At 38.6% G+C, this 18,998-nt stretch overlaps 1 protein-coding gene across 2 annotated transcripts in view; it reads right to left on the bottom strand.

Annotated features, from left to right (window-relative positions):
* Positions 1 to 3,686: 3,686 nt before the first annotated feature.
* GTF2B (general transcription factor IIB) overlaps positions 3,687 to 18,998 on the bottom strand; it is a 31,082-nt gene continuing 15,770 nt past the window's right edge. For both annotated transcript variants that reach the window (XM_089497542.1, XM_089497543.1), the window contains 5 exons: positions 9,825 to 9,958; positions 7,177 to 7,323; positions 6,911 to 7,040; positions 5,638 to 5,919; positions 3,687 to 4,157 (listed from right to left, as the gene is read on the bottom strand). In XM_089497542.1, coding sequence (XP_089353668.1) covers positions 4,024 to 4,157; positions 5,638 to 5,919; positions 6,911 to 7,040; positions 7,177 to 7,323; positions 9,825 to 9,958 — 827 coding nt within the window. In that variant the 3' untranslated portion in view covers positions 3,687 to 4,023. The remainder of the gene's footprint in view (positions 4,158 to 5,637; positions 5,920 to 6,910; positions 7,041 to 7,176; positions 7,324 to 9,824; positions 9,959 to 18,998) is intronic.

Genomic DNA, 18,998 nt, shown 5'->3' with positions numbered 1-18,998 from the left:
TATTGTAAGCTGCCTTGAATTCCATTTTAGGAGAAAGAGGGGATATAAATTTCTTGAAGAAATAATACAATAATAAAAAAGTAATGTCATTAACTACCCTCAAGTCGTCCCTGACCCATAAAGGTTAATGATATACAGTCAGCCTTCTGTATCTGTGAATTTTTTAATCCATGGATTTTTGAAATGTATAAATTCCAAAATGCAAACATTCAATTTGCCATTTTATATAAGGGGTGCTATTTTACTACACCATTGTATTTAATGGGATTTGAGTATCCATGGATTTTGCCCCCCCCCCAGGGGGGGCTAGAACCAGACCCAAAAGTTCGCTGTACGTTAATCTTGAGAATACAACATTAATCTCCGGAATAAACATTATTTCCCATTTTCCTGAATGTTTGACAGAGTAGCTGGTATGTATGGAGGGCTTCATCGGAGGACACGTTGCTATTCAGAGCCGGTGGAAGGTGTCTTGAGGGCCAGTACTGCAGCCCCTTTTCCATTCAAAATACAGCTTCTTAGAAACATGCCAGGCAAGTAATAGTTAAATAATAAAACAGGGTGTAAGTGAAGTGGCAGTGGAAAACCTTGTTGGAAGAGCTGTCGCCTGTGATTTAACAGGAAATACTACAGAAGTTGGCTTAAAAGAATACACGACTGTTGTGATGTCACAGTGGAATAAGTCATATTTGCCAAAGGGATACATAATATCCAAGAGCTGGCTATTCAGGTAAGTTTTTCCTTCTTATGCCTTCTTCCTGTGTTCCTCATGATGGTCTTAACAGGCAGTGCTTGGGAATACATCACTGTGGAAGAAAACTGCTCCAAGGAAGATGCCATTTTTGGTAGCGCTGTAGCAAGCAATACTGAATCTGGCTCTTAAGAATCCAGATAAGGCTGTAAACCAGTCATTTCATGAGTTTCCAGAAGAATAGAACTGATTTATTATGTTACTAGATTTTGCTTTGTTTTTAAATGGTACAGTGTCAGCTTTCATGCTGAGCAGATTCAAGATGTAAATAAACTCCTCTATAGCATCCACTCCCTCATACTATTATGGCTTAAGAATGCTGCTGGAGCAGCAAGGAAGCAAAAATAGCACTGGCCTAAGTTAAGCAATCAACAAAATTAGGTATATGGTTCCTAGGGACAAAGAGGACCTATTTATAATCCACATCCATCAAAGGCTTGTTACAATCTTTACTACAGGTTGAGTTACCCTTACCCAAAATGCTTAGGAACAGAAGCTTTCTTGATTTTGAGGGGTTTTTGGATTTTCAAATGTTTACATATACATAGCTAGTCTAAACATGAAATTCATTTATGTTTCATATACACATAACCTGAAGGTAATTTTATACTTTTTAATAATTTTGTGCATAGAACAAAGTTTGTGTACACTGAACCATCAGAAAGCAAGTGTGTCATCATTTCAGCCATCCCTGTGAACAATTTTAGATTTAGGAATTCCAGTTAAATGAAATTCAACCAGTAGTACTTATTTCCTACATTGTAGACTTCTGTTTACCAGGACTATTTTGCACCTCTTCAGAGTGCTTAATAACAGGCTAACTTAAGCCTTCTAATCTAACCTTCCTTGCCTATTTTCCCACAATTTACAGTAATTTACAATAATTCCCAAAACTTAGAGCCATCATGAAGGTGAGAGGCAAGTGACAAGATTTGTTACATTAAGCATTCCTTTGAGATGAGCTAGTTGACCATTGACAGCATTCCACATTTAGTATTTATTTCCACTTGCCTTGAATTGTTCCACAGAAATCTATGCTATCAAGTCTACTCCAACAAGTTTTGCATTTTCATTGTCATTATCTAAATTGCCCGAAATGCTATAGGATTTGTTATCACAGCTCTTCAACAGATTGACACACCTGCCTACTATTTTCAGGGAATGCCTCTGGGGGGAAATGACTTTCTAGAGTGATGTGGTGGAGGGAGATGTAGATCTTATGATCCTTGTAGGAGACTACTTTTAGAACAACAATATTCAGGATCCCGGATTCTGATATGAGTAGGCTGGAATTTCATGAGCTGATTGTGAAATGGAGATGTATGCATTGGTGATACAGTGATAGGACAGTTGTGCTGTTTAAGGTAGCATTCACATTGGTTGTGAAATGGCAGCAGAACTGTTGTCTGACAGGGAGTCAAAGGCTGCACTTAATCTCACCTTGATGTTCTTGAAGGGTCCATACTTGAGCTTTGATGTTGATGCCGACTTCTGTCCAACAGAGGAAGGTAGCAAAAAGCTATGATGGCACCGAGACCATGACAGGCAGTAGGATTTCTTCAAGGTTGTGCTATATCTATCCCAGATAGGCCTGGACTTTTAGTGTGGACCAGCAGATTAAAACTGTTATTTCTTACCAGTGAATGACATCTTCTGTGTGTGCTCCAATTTGGTGTCGCAAAGGCTGCTGCCATCAAACAAGTTTTAATCATGCCTGCTCTGAGAGCCCTGAAGAGCATAGCCACACATGCCTTCAGAGGGCCAAATGCCAATCATCACTTTGCCACTGCAGTCTGCAATTTGATGAGAAGCCATTATTTGCTGGCCAGCCAGCTGGTGAGCCTCAGACTGGAGGAATTAGGCTATCAAGTGGTCTTCATCCTCCAATTTGTTGAGGGTGGGGCTTTACTTTTCCTACTAGCTGATGATATGCTCCCATGCAGGCCAAGTACTGTAGTATGAAATCTTGCAGAGAACAGATGGATAGTACTTCCTACCTAGTGAATCCAATTTCTTCCCTTCCTTGTCAGTTGATGTTGAATGGAGACTTTTAGATGCCCCAAGACTGTGCAGCATCCATGACTAAATTGACCACAACAGAAGGGGTCAGCTGCTTCCAAGTGAGAACAGAACAGATTCCCATTTATTGCAGCAGCTGCTTCTCAGTAAATGGGGACTGGAGTGGTTCAGCCAGGATTCACTGTGTAACCATCTAACTATGGTGCTTTCACATAATTAAATCCCACACATTACTCCAGGCTACATCCTTCCCTTATTGATAACCGCATACTCATGCTTAGTTGAGAAATACAGTGTGACATGGTGGTTTGAGTTTTGGACTATAACTCTGGAGACTAGGGTTTGCTTCCCCACATGGCCATAAAACTCTCTCAGTGACCTTGGAGAAGTCACATACTCTCAACCTCAGGGGAAGGCAATGGCAAACCTCCTCTGAACAAATCTTGCCAAGATAACCCCAGGATAGGTTTACCTTAGGGTTGGCATAAACAACCTGATGGCACAAAACAACAACAACAACATGTTTGGTTGAACAGACCCGATCTCCCTACCCACCAAAAAAAAAAACCTCCTGCAGTCTGAGAGCAGCCACAACACAAAACTAAGCAACAACAGAAAAAATCAGAGGTAAGTAATGCATCCCCATTAATGAATGAATGAAAATTAAGCTATTTAAATATAAAGATCAAAACATATATCCTTGATTTTTCAAAAGATGTCAAGGAAACAGTATGTTTTCTCTCATTCAGAACTTACATCATTATATACTGTTTTAAACAAAATACCAGTTGACAAGGAACCATAAAAATCCTTGAAAAAGATACAGTTCAACAGAAAACTGAAGAAATGTTTTATTTTCCAAGGTTTTGTTTATTTAGACCAAAGTCACATAAAGTGAAACTTGCAGGACAGAAAATGTTTTTGGAAAACTGTTTATTCAGGAAATAGAATTGGACACATTTTCCAAAACACATTTCACTAGGTCTCTACAAAAGAAATTAAGTACATACAATAGGAAATGAAGCCTGTTGCAAAGGTTGTTAAATAGTTACTTTCACTAATATATACATACAAAATGCCACAAAAGTATCTCGTCCACAAGTGGAATGTGTGCTTTGATTTCTCAGTTTCTTATTTTCCACATCCTTTAATCAGTTCCGTAACTTGAAGGCTCAGCTGTACTGCTTTTATACATCAATTCTGTAAGTAAAAAAAAGCTTCATTTTTTAAATCTAGAAGTTGGTTTAGCAATTTCACAGCTGTGGCAGTTTGTCCACTGGCGTGTCAAATTTAAAGTCTGATGGGAAGAGATCTGGAGCCCTTGGATAAATCAGCCTATATGACTGTCTAATTGTAACATCAGCAACACCAGCAATGTCTCCAATTTCTGAAACAAAACCAAAGGCAGTTAAGTTAACATTTGTTTTCAGGAGGTGCTGTTCTTAAACTAGTAAATACAGTTATACATCTGAATACATAACTTCCCAGTACACTGGTGCCTCGGGATACGAAATGATCGGGTTACGAAATTTCCGGGATACGAAAAAGTTGGATTGGCAAAAACTGTTTCGGGTTACGAAATATTTTTCGGGTTACGAAATTCATTTCGGCGCAAAATTCAAATGCTGCAAAGTGCAGCTATAGGCTTTCCAGTGCTAACGGATTATTTTTCGGGTTACGAAATTTTCGGGTTACGAAAGGAATGGCGGAACGAATTAATTTCGTAACCCGAGGCACCAGTGTACTCTATTGATGCTCTGCTACAGAGTGTTGAAACTGCTTTAAGAAACAGACTGTTTTCCAGAAATTTCAAAGTAAACCAGAGAGCAAGGTGATGCCACAGTAGATAAATGGAAATTTTCTTAAGGCAAACACCTTGAAAATTGCCCATACCACTTGTCCTCAGACACTGATATTTACTTCCAGTTAGTTCAGGATCCAATTCAAAATGCAGGTATGGTTTGCTTTAAACTAGGAGTGGTGTTCCACATACTATTCCACTTTAGCCTCCATTAGTCCCAGCAAGCATGTCCAGTGATCAGGGATGTTGAGAACGATGGTTTAACAGCTGGGAAGGCCACAGGTTCCCAAATGTTGCTTAAAGGGTGCACTACGGACACTCCCCCATTGCTTTCACTGGCCCTGAATTTATCCAAAGAGGTTCTGCTGAACCAGTTTGATGCAAATTGCTCTAACCCTGACCTCCAAGTGTCTGTTTCTTTAAAGCCAATGTGGGATACCATAGCCTTTTCCATTGCAGCTACTGAAATTCAGCACCAACTACAAGAACTGAGGTGCAGAAGTGTCCAGAGCATCTCATAGGATTATATCACTAAAAGATACAAGAGAACCCCAACACCTAGGGAAATGGCACAATCTCAGTGGGATGGCTCATGGCAGCCATACAAATGGGATGATGGTCACAAACCAAGGATTCCATGTCTTGGACCCAAAATGGTAGAAAGAGTGGTTTCTTGCTTACATCCCATTCATCTGACTAGCTAAACAGATTGGACATTGTCCCTTGTCCTCTCTGGCCATACACAATTAAAAGCATTTCTTTATTTATCCCATCACTGACTCTGACCATGCAAATATGTTGGTGTGGGGAGGAGGCAGTTAAGTGAGTGAAGTCTGAGCAGAAGAGCTAATTTCTACAGCACAAAGGTTCTCTACTCTAGAAAACAATTTAGAAAGCTAAAGTACTTAACTCAGAAGGTGAAGTAACAAAGCCACCCAATGGCAAGAGGTAACTGACCAAAGAAAGCTCCACCCCCACCTAATTCCATTATGAGAGGGCCACCTTCTTTTTCCAAAAGAATGACAACTCCTGGCATAAAGAAAACAAGATTCATAAGAAATCTTACCTTTCTGAGTCCTCTTCTCTGCTGAGGCCTGTGAAGCCATATAAATAGCTGCGGCTGCAACTGAGATGGGACTCCTGCCGGGAACCAGGTCTAATTCCACTGCTTTGCGTGCAATATGTGTTGCAGCCATCTGGACTTGCTTAGGAAGACCCAGGTTTGAACAAAATCTGGACATGAAATCTCCAGTCGTGATCAAATCCACACTCGTTTCCAAGGCTTTCAAGATGAGCTTAAAACACCGGCCTATTTCCTTTTTGGAAATTCTTGAGACAGCACATATTTCTAAATAAATATAATAATTAAAAACATGAAAAATAAAATGAGATCACCATGAATTAAGGCCAACATGCTCCAGTCTCTAACATAATTTATTAATATGCCATGGTCAACACCTTATATTTTCATAACGTAAATGCATAATTCAATCAATGTAACCCAATCAGCAGCTATCCACTTTAGAAGAAGAAAAGTCTAGGCAAAGATACTGAGAAAATCCATTTTAAGTAGTATTAGGCCCAAAGGTACTGGCTCAGATGTTGGTCTCAGAGACAATGAATTAAAACAAGTTGGGAATGTAGAAATCAGTAAGACCTAAAGAACAAGCCACTTTTATTCCTCTTCCATGTGACAGTAATAGTAAATTTAACACTGGATTGTGGTTCCCCAACATCTTGAAGAGCATTGGCACACAACTCCCTTAAGCATGCACCTACACAACAGTATTCCACATCCTGGTGCTCCCCAAATCTTTTGAGCTACAATTCCCTGAATCCCTGACCACACTTTAGTGGCAGGAACAGATGGTATTCCAAGCTGCCCTCAAAACCAAATGTTCAAAAATATTCCAGAAAGGGCTATATATTAGCAAGGCTGATGCCAGTATATGGTCATCGTACTCTTTGTCATGTATCATCTTTTAAATGCTTCCTTGTTGTAGAATTAAAAGTTTTGTTACATACTTGATTGGACACGACCACCTCCAAACTCTTCATCTACACTACACAGCAATTTTTAAAATACAACTACTGTATTAATCATCCAAATGTCTTCCATCTGACCAGGTTTTATTAATCATTTTAAGTCCTACATTTTACATGGCAAAATAATCCACGTTTGAAAAAGAGTAAATCAAATAGAAAACATGTAGCCCATTCCTAAAGTTAGGATTGTTGCTTCGTTGTTCTTGGCTACTGAAGAACAAGGTGGTTGTTTGCACCAGTTAAGCATATGGCTGTGGAGAGTACTTGAAGCACACACCATACTACAAGCTTACCTTTAAATGTTCTAGGAACACCCTCTTGTCTGCAGGCAATGTAGAGACAAGCAGAGGCAATAGCATCGTTACTTCTTCCCTTCAGGCTCTTCTGCTCATACACTTGCTTGAATAAATTATTTGTTCGATCCTTCAAAGCAAGCAGACAAAATTTAATTAACTCCAGGCCATTTAATTAGCAATAATATCAAAAATTCATGTGCTCATTATATTATGCTAACTAAGTAAACGCCAGAACAATTTAAGAGAAAGAGGCATGAACTTACAACTATATTTCGGGGGAGGTTGATTCTGTCAGCCATGCTAGCTATTTCTTTAAATGCGTTCATCATTGCACGATCGGAACTGCTCATAGTCCGGCGGTTTTGATACTTTGAATTCCCAAATTCATCAAAACTCGCTGCCCCTGTGCCCTGCAGAAGAAGGGTTCACAAACCGTCAGAAGTCACTTAGTGCAAGTCTAATATACATATTAAGAACTCTTTTATGGTAGTGGGTGGAGAATGGGAAATACTCAAATATATCCTAATTCTTTATCCCTTTACAATTTCTGAGTAATAAGATGATTATAAAAAGTAATTATAATTAAAAACCATTCACAATACGGCATCTTTGAGGTTGCTATTACAGTTTCATTTATCCTTATTAGAAGCATATGTGAAACTGCATATGGACCATACAGGTGACCTGCATTACCTGATACGCCTATGAACAATAGACTGAACAGAACAGGCTGTTTGTTATGACACCACTGCACTCCACTGAAGTCACAACTGCATCAAAATTTGCAAAGCACAGTGGGCCTACCATATTGGCATCCTAGCTATCTGTGGATTGAAGCATCTGTGGCTTGCCACACCCCATATTATTAAATGGTGGCATGTGCTTGCAAATACACATGTCACTGCTCATTGAATAATATGGGACTTGAATGCCCACATTTTTTTCTCATCTGTGATGGGAGGACAGAACCAAACCTCTACAGACAAGAAGGGTCCACTGTACTTATTGTAGTGCAGTGCTTTCCAACCATTACTTTCACTCATTTTTCAAAGACTGACTGTCCCTCAAGCATTCAGCATCTTAAGGCAAGAATTGGCCAAATCTCTAGCCTCCTGGGATGGGAAGTCAATGGCAAACAGGAAGTTCCACATCAGCACTACAGGTCTCAGGAAGGCACAGCATTATTGCAATGAATCAGCTTTCAGGAAGCTACAGCTGAGCTGGACTATACTTCCAAGTATATCAAGCCCGTGTAAGGTGAGTCATTTCGCCATTCCAAGAAAAATGTGGTCAGAAGGCTAATCAAAAGGTCAAACTGTTGTTGTTGTGTGCCTTCAAGTCATTTCCAGTTTATTTGCCTTTCCCTTCCTCTGAAGCTGAGAGATTTGAAGCCTGAGTCTCAAAGAACTACACCACATTGGCTCTCATTAATCAAATTCATTTAATGCAATTGTAATGTAGGGGCAAAACAGACAGCCCCAAAGGGGCAACTTGAAGCTTCCCATGAGAGAGCTGGGTTGGGGCCGTAGCAACTGCATGTCATGGCGCCACCTGGCTTTTTGATGGCCCAAAAAGAAGCAGCAAAATGCATCTCCTTTTTCAGCTGGTAAAAAGCTGGCTTTTCCCTCCCCACCATGGTTTTATGGCACTCCTGCAGCTTTATGGTGCTTCTGTGGCATGTAAATGCCATGCCATCGGAGCGCTCTCAAGCTGGCTGCCACGAAGGTGGGCAGGTGGCATGAAGCCACCTTCCAGGCATCTTGGGTGTGTGTATCATGCATATGCCAAGCTCTCAAGCCAGCCAAAAGCCGGCTTTTCATGCCAATCTGTATCAGCCCAAAGACTTGTTCTCACAGCAAAAATCCACACTAATTGTTACAAAAAGGATACCAACCCCTAAATGAATGGAAAATGTTACTTTTTTGAAAATATGCATATATGTATATATGTACACACATACACACACAAATATGTGTATATTTGTGTATATAGATCCCTGAAGATATCAATTTAACATATATCTGAAACCAAAGAGTAATCCAAGAATACTCAGCCATCATCATTCTGGATGCTCCCAGATTGGAGCTAAGCTTCAGGAAAGGTGGTATCATCTTTTACCAACCCTGAAAGTCACTATTTCTCCCACCTTCACCCACATTATTTCTTGCGTGTGTAAATGAGAAAGTGTGTATGCGTGTGACTAAATCACTAATAAAAATAATAAATCTTACTAGAAATTGCCTCTGGAGTTCTGTGTAGTTTGGAACTGATATACAAAGGGCATGATCCCAGGCAAAATGTTGCCCCAGCCAAGATATACTTTTATTTGAGTTATTAAAATTCCCCTATCATATATTAATTTCTGTGTGTCATCTTGATAACCTTGCAATTCCTTAGGAAATTATAACTTTCTAAATTCACACAAGATAAAATAGATGCATGCCTGGATCTACACTCTGTATGGATATGAGAGAACATCAATCTTTGGTTGTTCCACAAGTATGCATGTCAAGTAACCCTTTGTTCAGATCTGTTCCTAAGTAGGTCAGAGTGCTTGTGGACATCATATAAAGAGCTAGTAAAGTTCATAATCAGAAGTTTATCAGAAGTTCATCATACAGGTGGAAAGAACCCTTCTCCAGCCCTATTTGCTCATTTGGAAATGCAACATGCACTCTTTTTCCATTACAATCTCATAGTCATAGTAAGAGTATCTGTTAAGATCAGAAGCAACGCTGAACAAAAGCAAGAAAGGAGTAATATAAAATTAGTGTCATGCACAACTTGGTTATACTCACTATACTGTTATTTTAGAGCAATGAAATTAAGGGTTTTAAAAAAAATCCTCTAGTTGATACAGACCTGTTTTGGAGCGTTAAATATTAACAATTTTTATGATTAAATATATTACCTTGCCAATCATCGTGGTCAAATCTCCATCACTTAGGAGAGGGTTCTGGGTGTCACCAACTCGAGATGGATCTTTGGTTGCTTTGTCATTGCTGAACGTTCGCCATTCTGACCCTACATCTATGACTCTGTCACCTGAATGTGTAAAAAGACTGTTATAGTTTCTTCCTTTTGAAAAAAATCCCAGACATTTACAGATATTAAATGTACATAATCTTTTCACTTTGAAATATAGCAACAATGGATGAGGTGGGAGGATTACAAATTAGTTATGTGTGGTGGAAAGTGTGTGTGTGTGTGTAAAATGTAGAATTCTAGGGTGAGATATCTATGCTAGCCAATCTGTGAGGACACTTTGCTAATGTCAAAATGATACCAATGTCAACTAAACCACCCCTAGGAGTACTGCATCAGCTCTCACCACCAGGTGCTTCCAGGAAGTGATCAAATATCAGACTCAGACACATGCAACCACCATGCACCATAGGCACCAAAAGCTGCCTGAAGTTGTATCACTTGAAATCAAGAGAATGACCAGATTCAGTATAGTAGCTCTACAGTGGCATACAAAGGGATGTAAAGCTTCACTTATTCTATTCTTACAAGCAAGAATTAACTTCAAACCTCAGATCAAGAGCTTTATGTAGTATATTTTCCAAGGACTTTTCAGAACCTTTGAAATGGTTGTAATACAAAAAATGGTTGTATTACAATACTTTGTTGCAAATTTCTGTACAAGGTTTTTGTACAGAAAACTATATTTTGTGCAATGTACTGTTTTCTACACAAAAAATATTTTACCCTAAAGCAAGATTTCTGTGCAAACATTTTCCCCCACAAAAGCATCCCCAAACATAAAGAATTTCACACTGATTGATCATTTTGTTAAGACACCCTTTTTCATCAAAAGTGAAAAACGTGTGAGAATTCTTTAAATGCCCACCACACAACCTAATTCAGAACTTGGGAACAGCTCTGAAATATGTCAAGGCTAGTGAAACATACCTGTTTTCACCTATATCATCTGTACAGAACCAAATAAAAGTAGCACCCTATTTTCATAAACCTCATAGTTGCTTAACTACATGTGGTGAATATACTGAAAGTCAAACCCCAAACTGAAAAACCTGAAACAGAACTCTTGAAAAACACATTTTACAAAATAGATCAAACTGATCTTTTTTTTTAGAATGCCTGTATAATAATGTAAAAGAAATACAGTGTGTCTTTATTTATTAAATTGTTAGCCTAAATGTCTTTCAATGTTACAAAAATGCACTTCATTTAAACATACTTAAAATTACCTAAACCTTAACGTTAGGATAAGGTAGTCTTCACTGCTTTTTAAATAAATTTCTTTAATGAATTCACCACTTTTTATAAGCTCATCAAAAGCCCACTAAAATTGAGAATCTGTAATTTTTTAAGTAAAGAAAAATAATTGTCACTAAAATTCTGATCATAACTATTTTCTTATACAGAGTGAACCTTAAGATAACTTTGCAGCAAGATGAATTTCAGCACAGTTCTACAAGATGGCCCTCCCTAAAAAGTAGTTAAGTGAAGACTGTGGATGCAAATGGAGAGAATGTGCTGGCTGCCCATCAAACTCTGTCTGTCTGTCTGTCTGTGTTTGTATTAAAAAGTCTAGTTAGCATAAACTGTGAAAGCTGATTTGCTGCTAATGAAGTGCACTCAGATATTCAGCTGCTGGCTTGTTATCAACACATGCAGCAAAAGGAAATAATCAGTCATTAGAAAAGAATCCAGATATAGTCATGATTTCATAGACCAAATGTGCCAAAACAACTGGTATTATGAAGTTGCAGCTATTTTCCAAATTATGACTCAGAAAAGGCTTCCCCTGAAAGACAAGAGCCCTGGGAAGAACTAATAGCTTGAACTCTCCACATTGGGTGCTACAATGTCTTTAGGGAAAAAGAGTATGCACTGCTTTACACTGTCGATTCAAGAGATGCAAATATTGTGAAACCAGATTCATCACACTGCGCAAAGGTAGCCGAGGAATGAATGGTTTGAGACGGAAGGTCTCATGGAGAGAACAACCTAGTGTTGCAGAGATTATCCCAATGGAGAGAATGGTACTAATCCTTTCTCCCCAGAGTTGTGCAAAATGCAGCAGAGGTGTCCCACTGAATGATTACCTTTTCAACAGCATTCAGAATAAGGAACATCTACCTATATTCTAAGAGCATAAAATGTCTAATTAACCTATTTATAAGCCACTCTGATAGCCTTTTGGCTGAAGAGTGGAGTATAAATAAAATTATTATTATTATTATTATTATTATTATTATTATTATTATTATTATTAAATAACTGTTGTTGTTAAGAAATTACCATTTTTAAGCTGAAGAAGATACAGGGTTATGACCAAAGTTAACACTAACAGGAATAATACAAAGAAGGAGGGCTATTCAACTAGCAATTGTGCAAGAGCTAGCAAACCTGGCATTCAGATTCTCTGAAGATGCCAGCCACAGAAGCTGGTGAAATGTCAGGAATAAACTCTTCTAGAACATGGCCACATAGTCCGAAAACCCAACAAAAAACTAAAGTTGTTAAATGGTTTACACAAGCAAAATGAAAGCACTGGATTTGACAGTTGCAAAGGAAAGAAAGAGAGCTAGTCTAGTGTAATGGTTTGTCTGTTGAAACTCTGACTCTAGAGACTAGGTTCAATTCCCAGTTCAGCCATGAAACCCACTAGGTGCCCTTGGGTAAGTCGCATGTTCTCAGCCTCTGAGGAAGACAATAGCACACCTCCTCTGAACAAATCTTGCCAAGAAAACCCCAGGATAGGGTTGCCTTAGGATTGCCACAAGTCGTAAATGGCTTGAAGACACACAACAGCAAACAACAAAATGAAAGAAAACCAGAAGAGACAGATATTACTGTATATACTCATGTATAAGTCTAGAAATTTTAGTCAAAAAAGCGATCTAAAAAACCTGAGTTGACTTATACATGGGTCAATATAGGTACTGTAAGTACAGTATTTTAACTCTTATTTTAAAAAAGGAACCATCTGCTGGTGAAAGGCAAAACTGTAATCTGTCTAATAGACCCTCTATTCTCTCATCCAGCCAGCTTTTATTTTGAGCACAGTTATGCCTGCTAGAATTTTATAAGTCCTTTGTCATTGTTTTCCTTTGCATCATCCTTTAGATCCTTTGTTACATGCCCCTGGGTTTTATTCTCAACTTATCCATGACCGTGGGTCATATCAAAATCTATAATTTTAGCCCTAAAACTTGCCCTTGACTTATACACTAGGTCGACTTAACTGTATAGTCGAGTATATATGGTATATCCTAATGGAATGACAGTAGTGGACACAATCCATAGAAGAGACTTCCCCCAGCCTGAAAGACTTGCTGGGAACTGCTGTCCTGAACACCTACTGAACAAAGATGGGGAAGGCTCTCATAGACTACAGATAAAGGAGATTAAGGGGCTTATTTTTAGGCATGGTGGGAGGAACAGTGCAACTGGTGAACCATGCCTGAGATAATATTCTTTCTGACCCCCAGCTTCAATCACATAAGTAAAAAGATTTTTAAAAAATAACTTCTGAGAGAAAGACTGTAGCATTCACAGCATGCAGTAGTAGCCTTCCTACCACCCAAAAGTAAAATTTGAGAGAATATACTTCTCTTTTTCCCTCTGTGTAAATATTTGATTCAACATTGTTCCTTCTAAGGCCTAGCACAACTTTGCTTTGAGACCAACTCCTGTTACTGTTTACTGCAGCTAAAAAAAGCAAAATGTACTTGAAATTCTGCTGTCGTATAAATAGAACACTGAGCACAGCAATGATGTAATTTTTTTCCACACAAGTGGGAATGACCTATATGACTCACAAGAAGGGTCTGTCCTCTGGTGAATTATGCGCCATTCCGTCTTTAATGACTAGCCTGCTCTGTCACTGCCAACTTTGGCAAAAACTGTAACCATGGGATGCCAGGACAACAAGATGATGAACAGAAAGCTATTCCAGAGAATACACTTAACCAGAACCCCATTTCGTCCATTTTTACAGACATGCTAGAGAAAATGTTACGCACAACTCTAAAAGAAATAAAAATACAACAGAAGGCATGCATTCTATTTAAACACGGATATCAGTTACTACAAATATGAAACCATTAACCGGTTCATGCCAGGAAGCGTATGTGGTGAGGTGTCAACAGTTTATTAGGTAAAATATAAACTTACCTTCAAATATACACCACATCATAAACCTAAATGCTCAGGACTGCAGCAAGTTAAGAAAAACATGTATGTCTTCATAGACATTTGAACACTGCAGCTTGTCATTCTATTTGCTAATCTCATCTCCCTGTCCACCAACCTGAAATACCAAGGTCACACAACTCTCCATTTTGCCAACTTCAGGCAATTTTTTTTAATGGTTTCATATTTAGTTTGACGTGATACACTACTACAGCTTGAAAACCACTTCACGACAGTATAACCACATTAAAGAAAGGCTGAAATCAAAATCAGGGAAATCACAATGTGGATTTTTTTTTCAATGAGGCATAAACTCCACATGAAAACTAAGGCGCGTTACACACACGCACAAAGTACACGCTCTGTGCATACTAGGGTTAGAAAGGGGCATGCCAGGGTTAGGAAGGGTCTTACCTTCCTAACTGGCCCTGTCCCTAGTACGCGCGGGGCGCATAGTAAACGGCAGTGCCCATCCACACAGGGGCCGCCATTTTGACGTCTGACGCACAGCATTCGGACATAGTGCGGCAGAAGTGACGCTGCGAGTGTGCGCCTCATGGCGCCACTTCCGGGTGGCAAGAAGAAGTGCCATTTCAGCGCTTCTTCTTAGCTGTGCCAGGAAGCCTGGCCGCTGGGACTTCTCGGTGCACCTAATGACGGCGGCGGCAGACCGCCCACCTTAGGGCAGTCTGTAACGCGCCTAAGAAATCTAAAGTCTGCCTCAAAGCTTTCAAGTCACACAAGTGTACCATCCGTCTGAATATAATTGCCTCTACTCACGCATTAGGCTCCCTGACAGCTCACTCATACTATCTTTGGTGGTAAAGGGAGGACTCAGCTTAGAAGAGCCACCCCCTGTTTTTTTGCTGCTTTTCCAGGTATGGAAGCTGTGGTTCTAATTCCAAATAGCTTTAATTCAGACCAACTTCCTAGCATGCCCTCCTCTTCATTCAGAAACAGACAGAGTTCTCAAACATACATTTCCAAGTTAGATCCAGAATGACATTTATCTTATGTCTCATGTTTATTAAATTTTATTTCTACTTTTATCTCAACGTTTAAATATATCTAACACTGCAATCAAAATTCATGGTGCTCTAGAGACAATCTCCTTTTGGAACAGGCTTGCAAAGGAAAACTAGATGAGGGTGGAAACTATAATGGGAAAGATAATTTTAACAGAAGGACTATTTACCAAGAATACAAAGAGTGAGAATTTCATGTTTATTTTAGCTGCAGTAGTACAGAGTAACAACTGGCAGATAATAATTAAAAGAGAAGATAAGCAATTTGTTCTGCCTATTGAGACCACACCAGAAGTACTGTGACCTAGTGATGGGAGCTCATTTTAAAATATGTAGTAGCACAGAATATAATTAGGCTTTTTATTAATGTAGTACATAAAATACAGTTGACAGACATGTTTAGAACCAGAGACTAATAATTTGGAGTGGCTTCCTATTTTTGGGGGTTATTAGTGATCTATACTTTTTAAATTGTTTGAAAAGATGGGATGTGTAACAGGACACACATAACAACTCACCAAATACCAAATACAAATTACCCTCAAGCAGTAGGTTGTCCACAAAAGGGTACGTCTAAAGTAAGTAAGTTCACTGTAAGTCAACAGGTGACTTGATGGCAAGTACATACAAAAGTTTAGTGTTGTAACTCCAAGTCATAACATAAAACATTAGGAATGCACACTTGTTTATATGTGAGTATGCCATAATGAGTCTGCTGGTTCCAAAAAGTACAAGACTGCTTGATAGTTGTTTTTAATAGCCATCCTTTTAAGGAAAGGTTTGAAGAGGTGAGAGAAGAATAGACATATGTTTTAATTTTCAGGCCTAGCTATAATGACACAGTAGAAGAGAAAAATCAAACTATGATGGGGACAACGAGGTTATAATGAAGAAGGTTACTCATTCATGAGAGCTAATGGAATTGTTTAGTTTGTTGGTGTACTAGGCAAGGCAGTAGCATTGGAAAACAGTAGCTCTGGGGTGCAGTAAAAAAAATGTGATAACTGAAGCCAGGAAATAGGAAACAGAAGAGTATAACAAGAAATAGCACACTAGAAGTCAAGGCTGAAAGAATAGTTATCAGCAGTGCTGTTAAAGATAGAGAAGGTGGGGTTTCTGCTGGGACCTTGGGGGAGGATACAGGGCTATTCAGCTGGACAAGAGGGTAGTGCTGTTGGTCCTCTATATCAATGGATTTTTTTTTACCCACGGATTCAACCATCTGCAGCTTGAAAATATTAATATATATGTGTATACTCCAAAAAGCAAACCCTGATTTTGTCATTTTATGTAAGTGACATCATTTTACAACACTTCTGTATTTCATAGGACTTGAGCATCCACTGATTTTGGTATGCATGGGGGCACCTGAAACCAAATCCCAGCAGATACCACTGTACTGATGGTGAACAAAGAAGACTGAAAAGTGAATATCCTAAGTATTTTAAACCTCAAAAACTGAGTCAGCAATCCAGGTCAAAGTATCCACGTTAATGCATATCAAAATATTGTATTTACTTTCTAAGACACAGTCTTCCACATGAGAGGTAGGCTTTCACAGAACAAACGTATCCTACACTTGACTTCTGAAGTTGCTGCCTTAATGATGCCCAGGAAACAAAATCAAGCAAGATAAAGTTCAAATAAAGTGATCATCATTGTGCTTCCAATACACAGAGTGTAAATATAGATCAACTTACTGAGTGTTAAATAGAGGGAAATGGGCTAAAGTGCAGCAACACAGATGACTGTGCCTGGCCTCATAGCGTTCTATGGTTGCTGTTACTCCATCCCTAGTTACGGCTTGTTCTGTTGCTACGGAGTGAAGGCCTAATCTTTATGCATGATTCTTTGTTTGGGGATGGTTACCTTGTCCTCAGCATGTGCTTTATAGATTATAGCAAAGCTTTTGACTGCATAGATCATGGTGGAAGGCTATGGAACGCCCTTAAAGACATGGAAGTGCTAACACTTCTGATAGTCCTGGTGAGGAATCTGTACTCAGGACAAGAGGCTACTGTCAAACAGAATATGAAGAAACCGAATGGTTCCCAATTGGCAAAGGGGTCAGACAAGGCTGCATACTACCACCCTACCTGTTCAACTTATATGCAGAACATATTGTAAGGAAAGCAGGCTTGGACAAGGAAGAGGGAGGAGTGAAAATAGGAGGAAAAAATACCAATAATCTGAGATATGTTGACGACACCATAGTATTAGCAGAAAACCTCATGGACCTGGAACAACTACTAAGGAAGATCAAAGAAGAAAGTGCAAAGGCAGGCTTAATGTCGAACGTAAAGAAAATAAAAATGATGATCACAGAAAACTAGACAATGAGGAAATAGAAATAGTAAAAGAATTCTCATATCTGGGATCAAACAATGATCGGAATGGGGACCACAGCCAGGAAATCAGAAGAAGATTAAGAATGAGTAGGGTGGCTATGATTGAACTAGAAAAGATCCTAAAATGCAAAGATACACAACTCAGCACAAAAGTCAGAATCATACAAGCCATTGTATTCCCTATTACCATGTATGTAGGGATGTGAGAGCTGGACAGTTAAGAAAGAAGATAGGAGGAAAACCAACTCCTATGAGATGCGGTGTTGGAGAAGAGTGCTGAGGATCCCATGGACAGCCAAAATGACAAACTAATGGGTCCTAGAGCAGATCAAGCCAGAAATATCCCTAGAAGCCAAGATGACAAAACGTAGACTGTCATACTTTGGACACATCCCGAGAAAGCATGAACCATTGGAAAAAAACAATGTTGGGAAAGGTAGAAGGAAGTAGAAAGAGAGAAAGGCTACATGCTAGATGGATGGACTTTTTTTTAATAAACCACGAATATGAGTTTGTAGGACCTGGGCAGAGCAGTAGAGGACAGGGGGGCCTGGAGATGTCTCAACAGCCATGGGTTGAGTCAACACAAAGGCAGTTAACAACAACAACCTTGTTCTCACTATAGTAAAACTGTGTTTGTAATTGGAATTATTGTCTTCTGAATTATTTTATCTCTGGAAAACTTCTGCACATTTAAAATTGTAAGACTGCACTTCATTCAAACCTATTCTGTTTGATTTTTCATCCTAAAATCTTGATTACATATAAACATGGAGCAACATACAGAACCTCATGATTCAGAGATACAACTCAGTTGTTACACAATTTTTTAAAAAATAACACAGATTGTTAAAATGAGTTACATTTAGAAACAGTTAGGAAGGAGAACCCTTTCACTTAAAAATACCAAGTCCTGAGACATACACAAACACACACACAACCCCACTGCTCCTAATCCCTATAGTGTTTTATTTTGCTTTTTTCAGTGGAAAAGCTGGGAATCTGAGAGAAAAACAGGAAAAAACATATGAAATATTTTCTCTTTTGGCATGACTGAAATGCTATGTTAAAGATTAAGTTTTTGAAACATTTAAGAAAGATGTAGTCAAAATACAATATAACATGATAAAGCAAATGGAAGAAAATTCAGTAAGAAATCAACAAAAATAGAAGTTACAACTATAATTCAAGAAAGAGAAATTCCAAACAAGCCAGCAAATAGAAAACTCAGTACAACCTGAGAGCAAGTTGCCCTAAAAGCAGTACAACCTATGTTTTTCTTTTGGAACAATATCAAGAGTCCTATTGGAAGGATAAATAATGGATAATGAACAATGTAAACAATAACATACACATATAAACCAAAACAGTAACAAGCACAACTATGTAATTATGATGCATATATGACATATATATATATATATATATATATATATATATATATATAGGATTTATTGTCATGCCACCAAAAGAGACAAATAAAAAAAATTTAATTACGTTTGCTTTTTCATATTAATAAAAATATATATTTTTAAAAAGTTATGT

The sequence above is a fragment of the Sceloporus occidentalis genome, unplaced genomic scaffold (genome assembly GCF_023333645.1).
Source record: "Sceloporus occidentalis isolate IW3139 unplaced genomic scaffold, rSceOcc1.0.p SCAF_104, whole genome shotgun sequence".
Classification (NCBI taxonomy): domain Eukaryota; kingdom Metazoa; phylum Chordata; class Lepidosauria; order Squamata; family Phrynosomatidae; genus Sceloporus; species Sceloporus occidentalis.
This window is presented reverse-complemented; position numbering and strand designations above follow the sequence as displayed.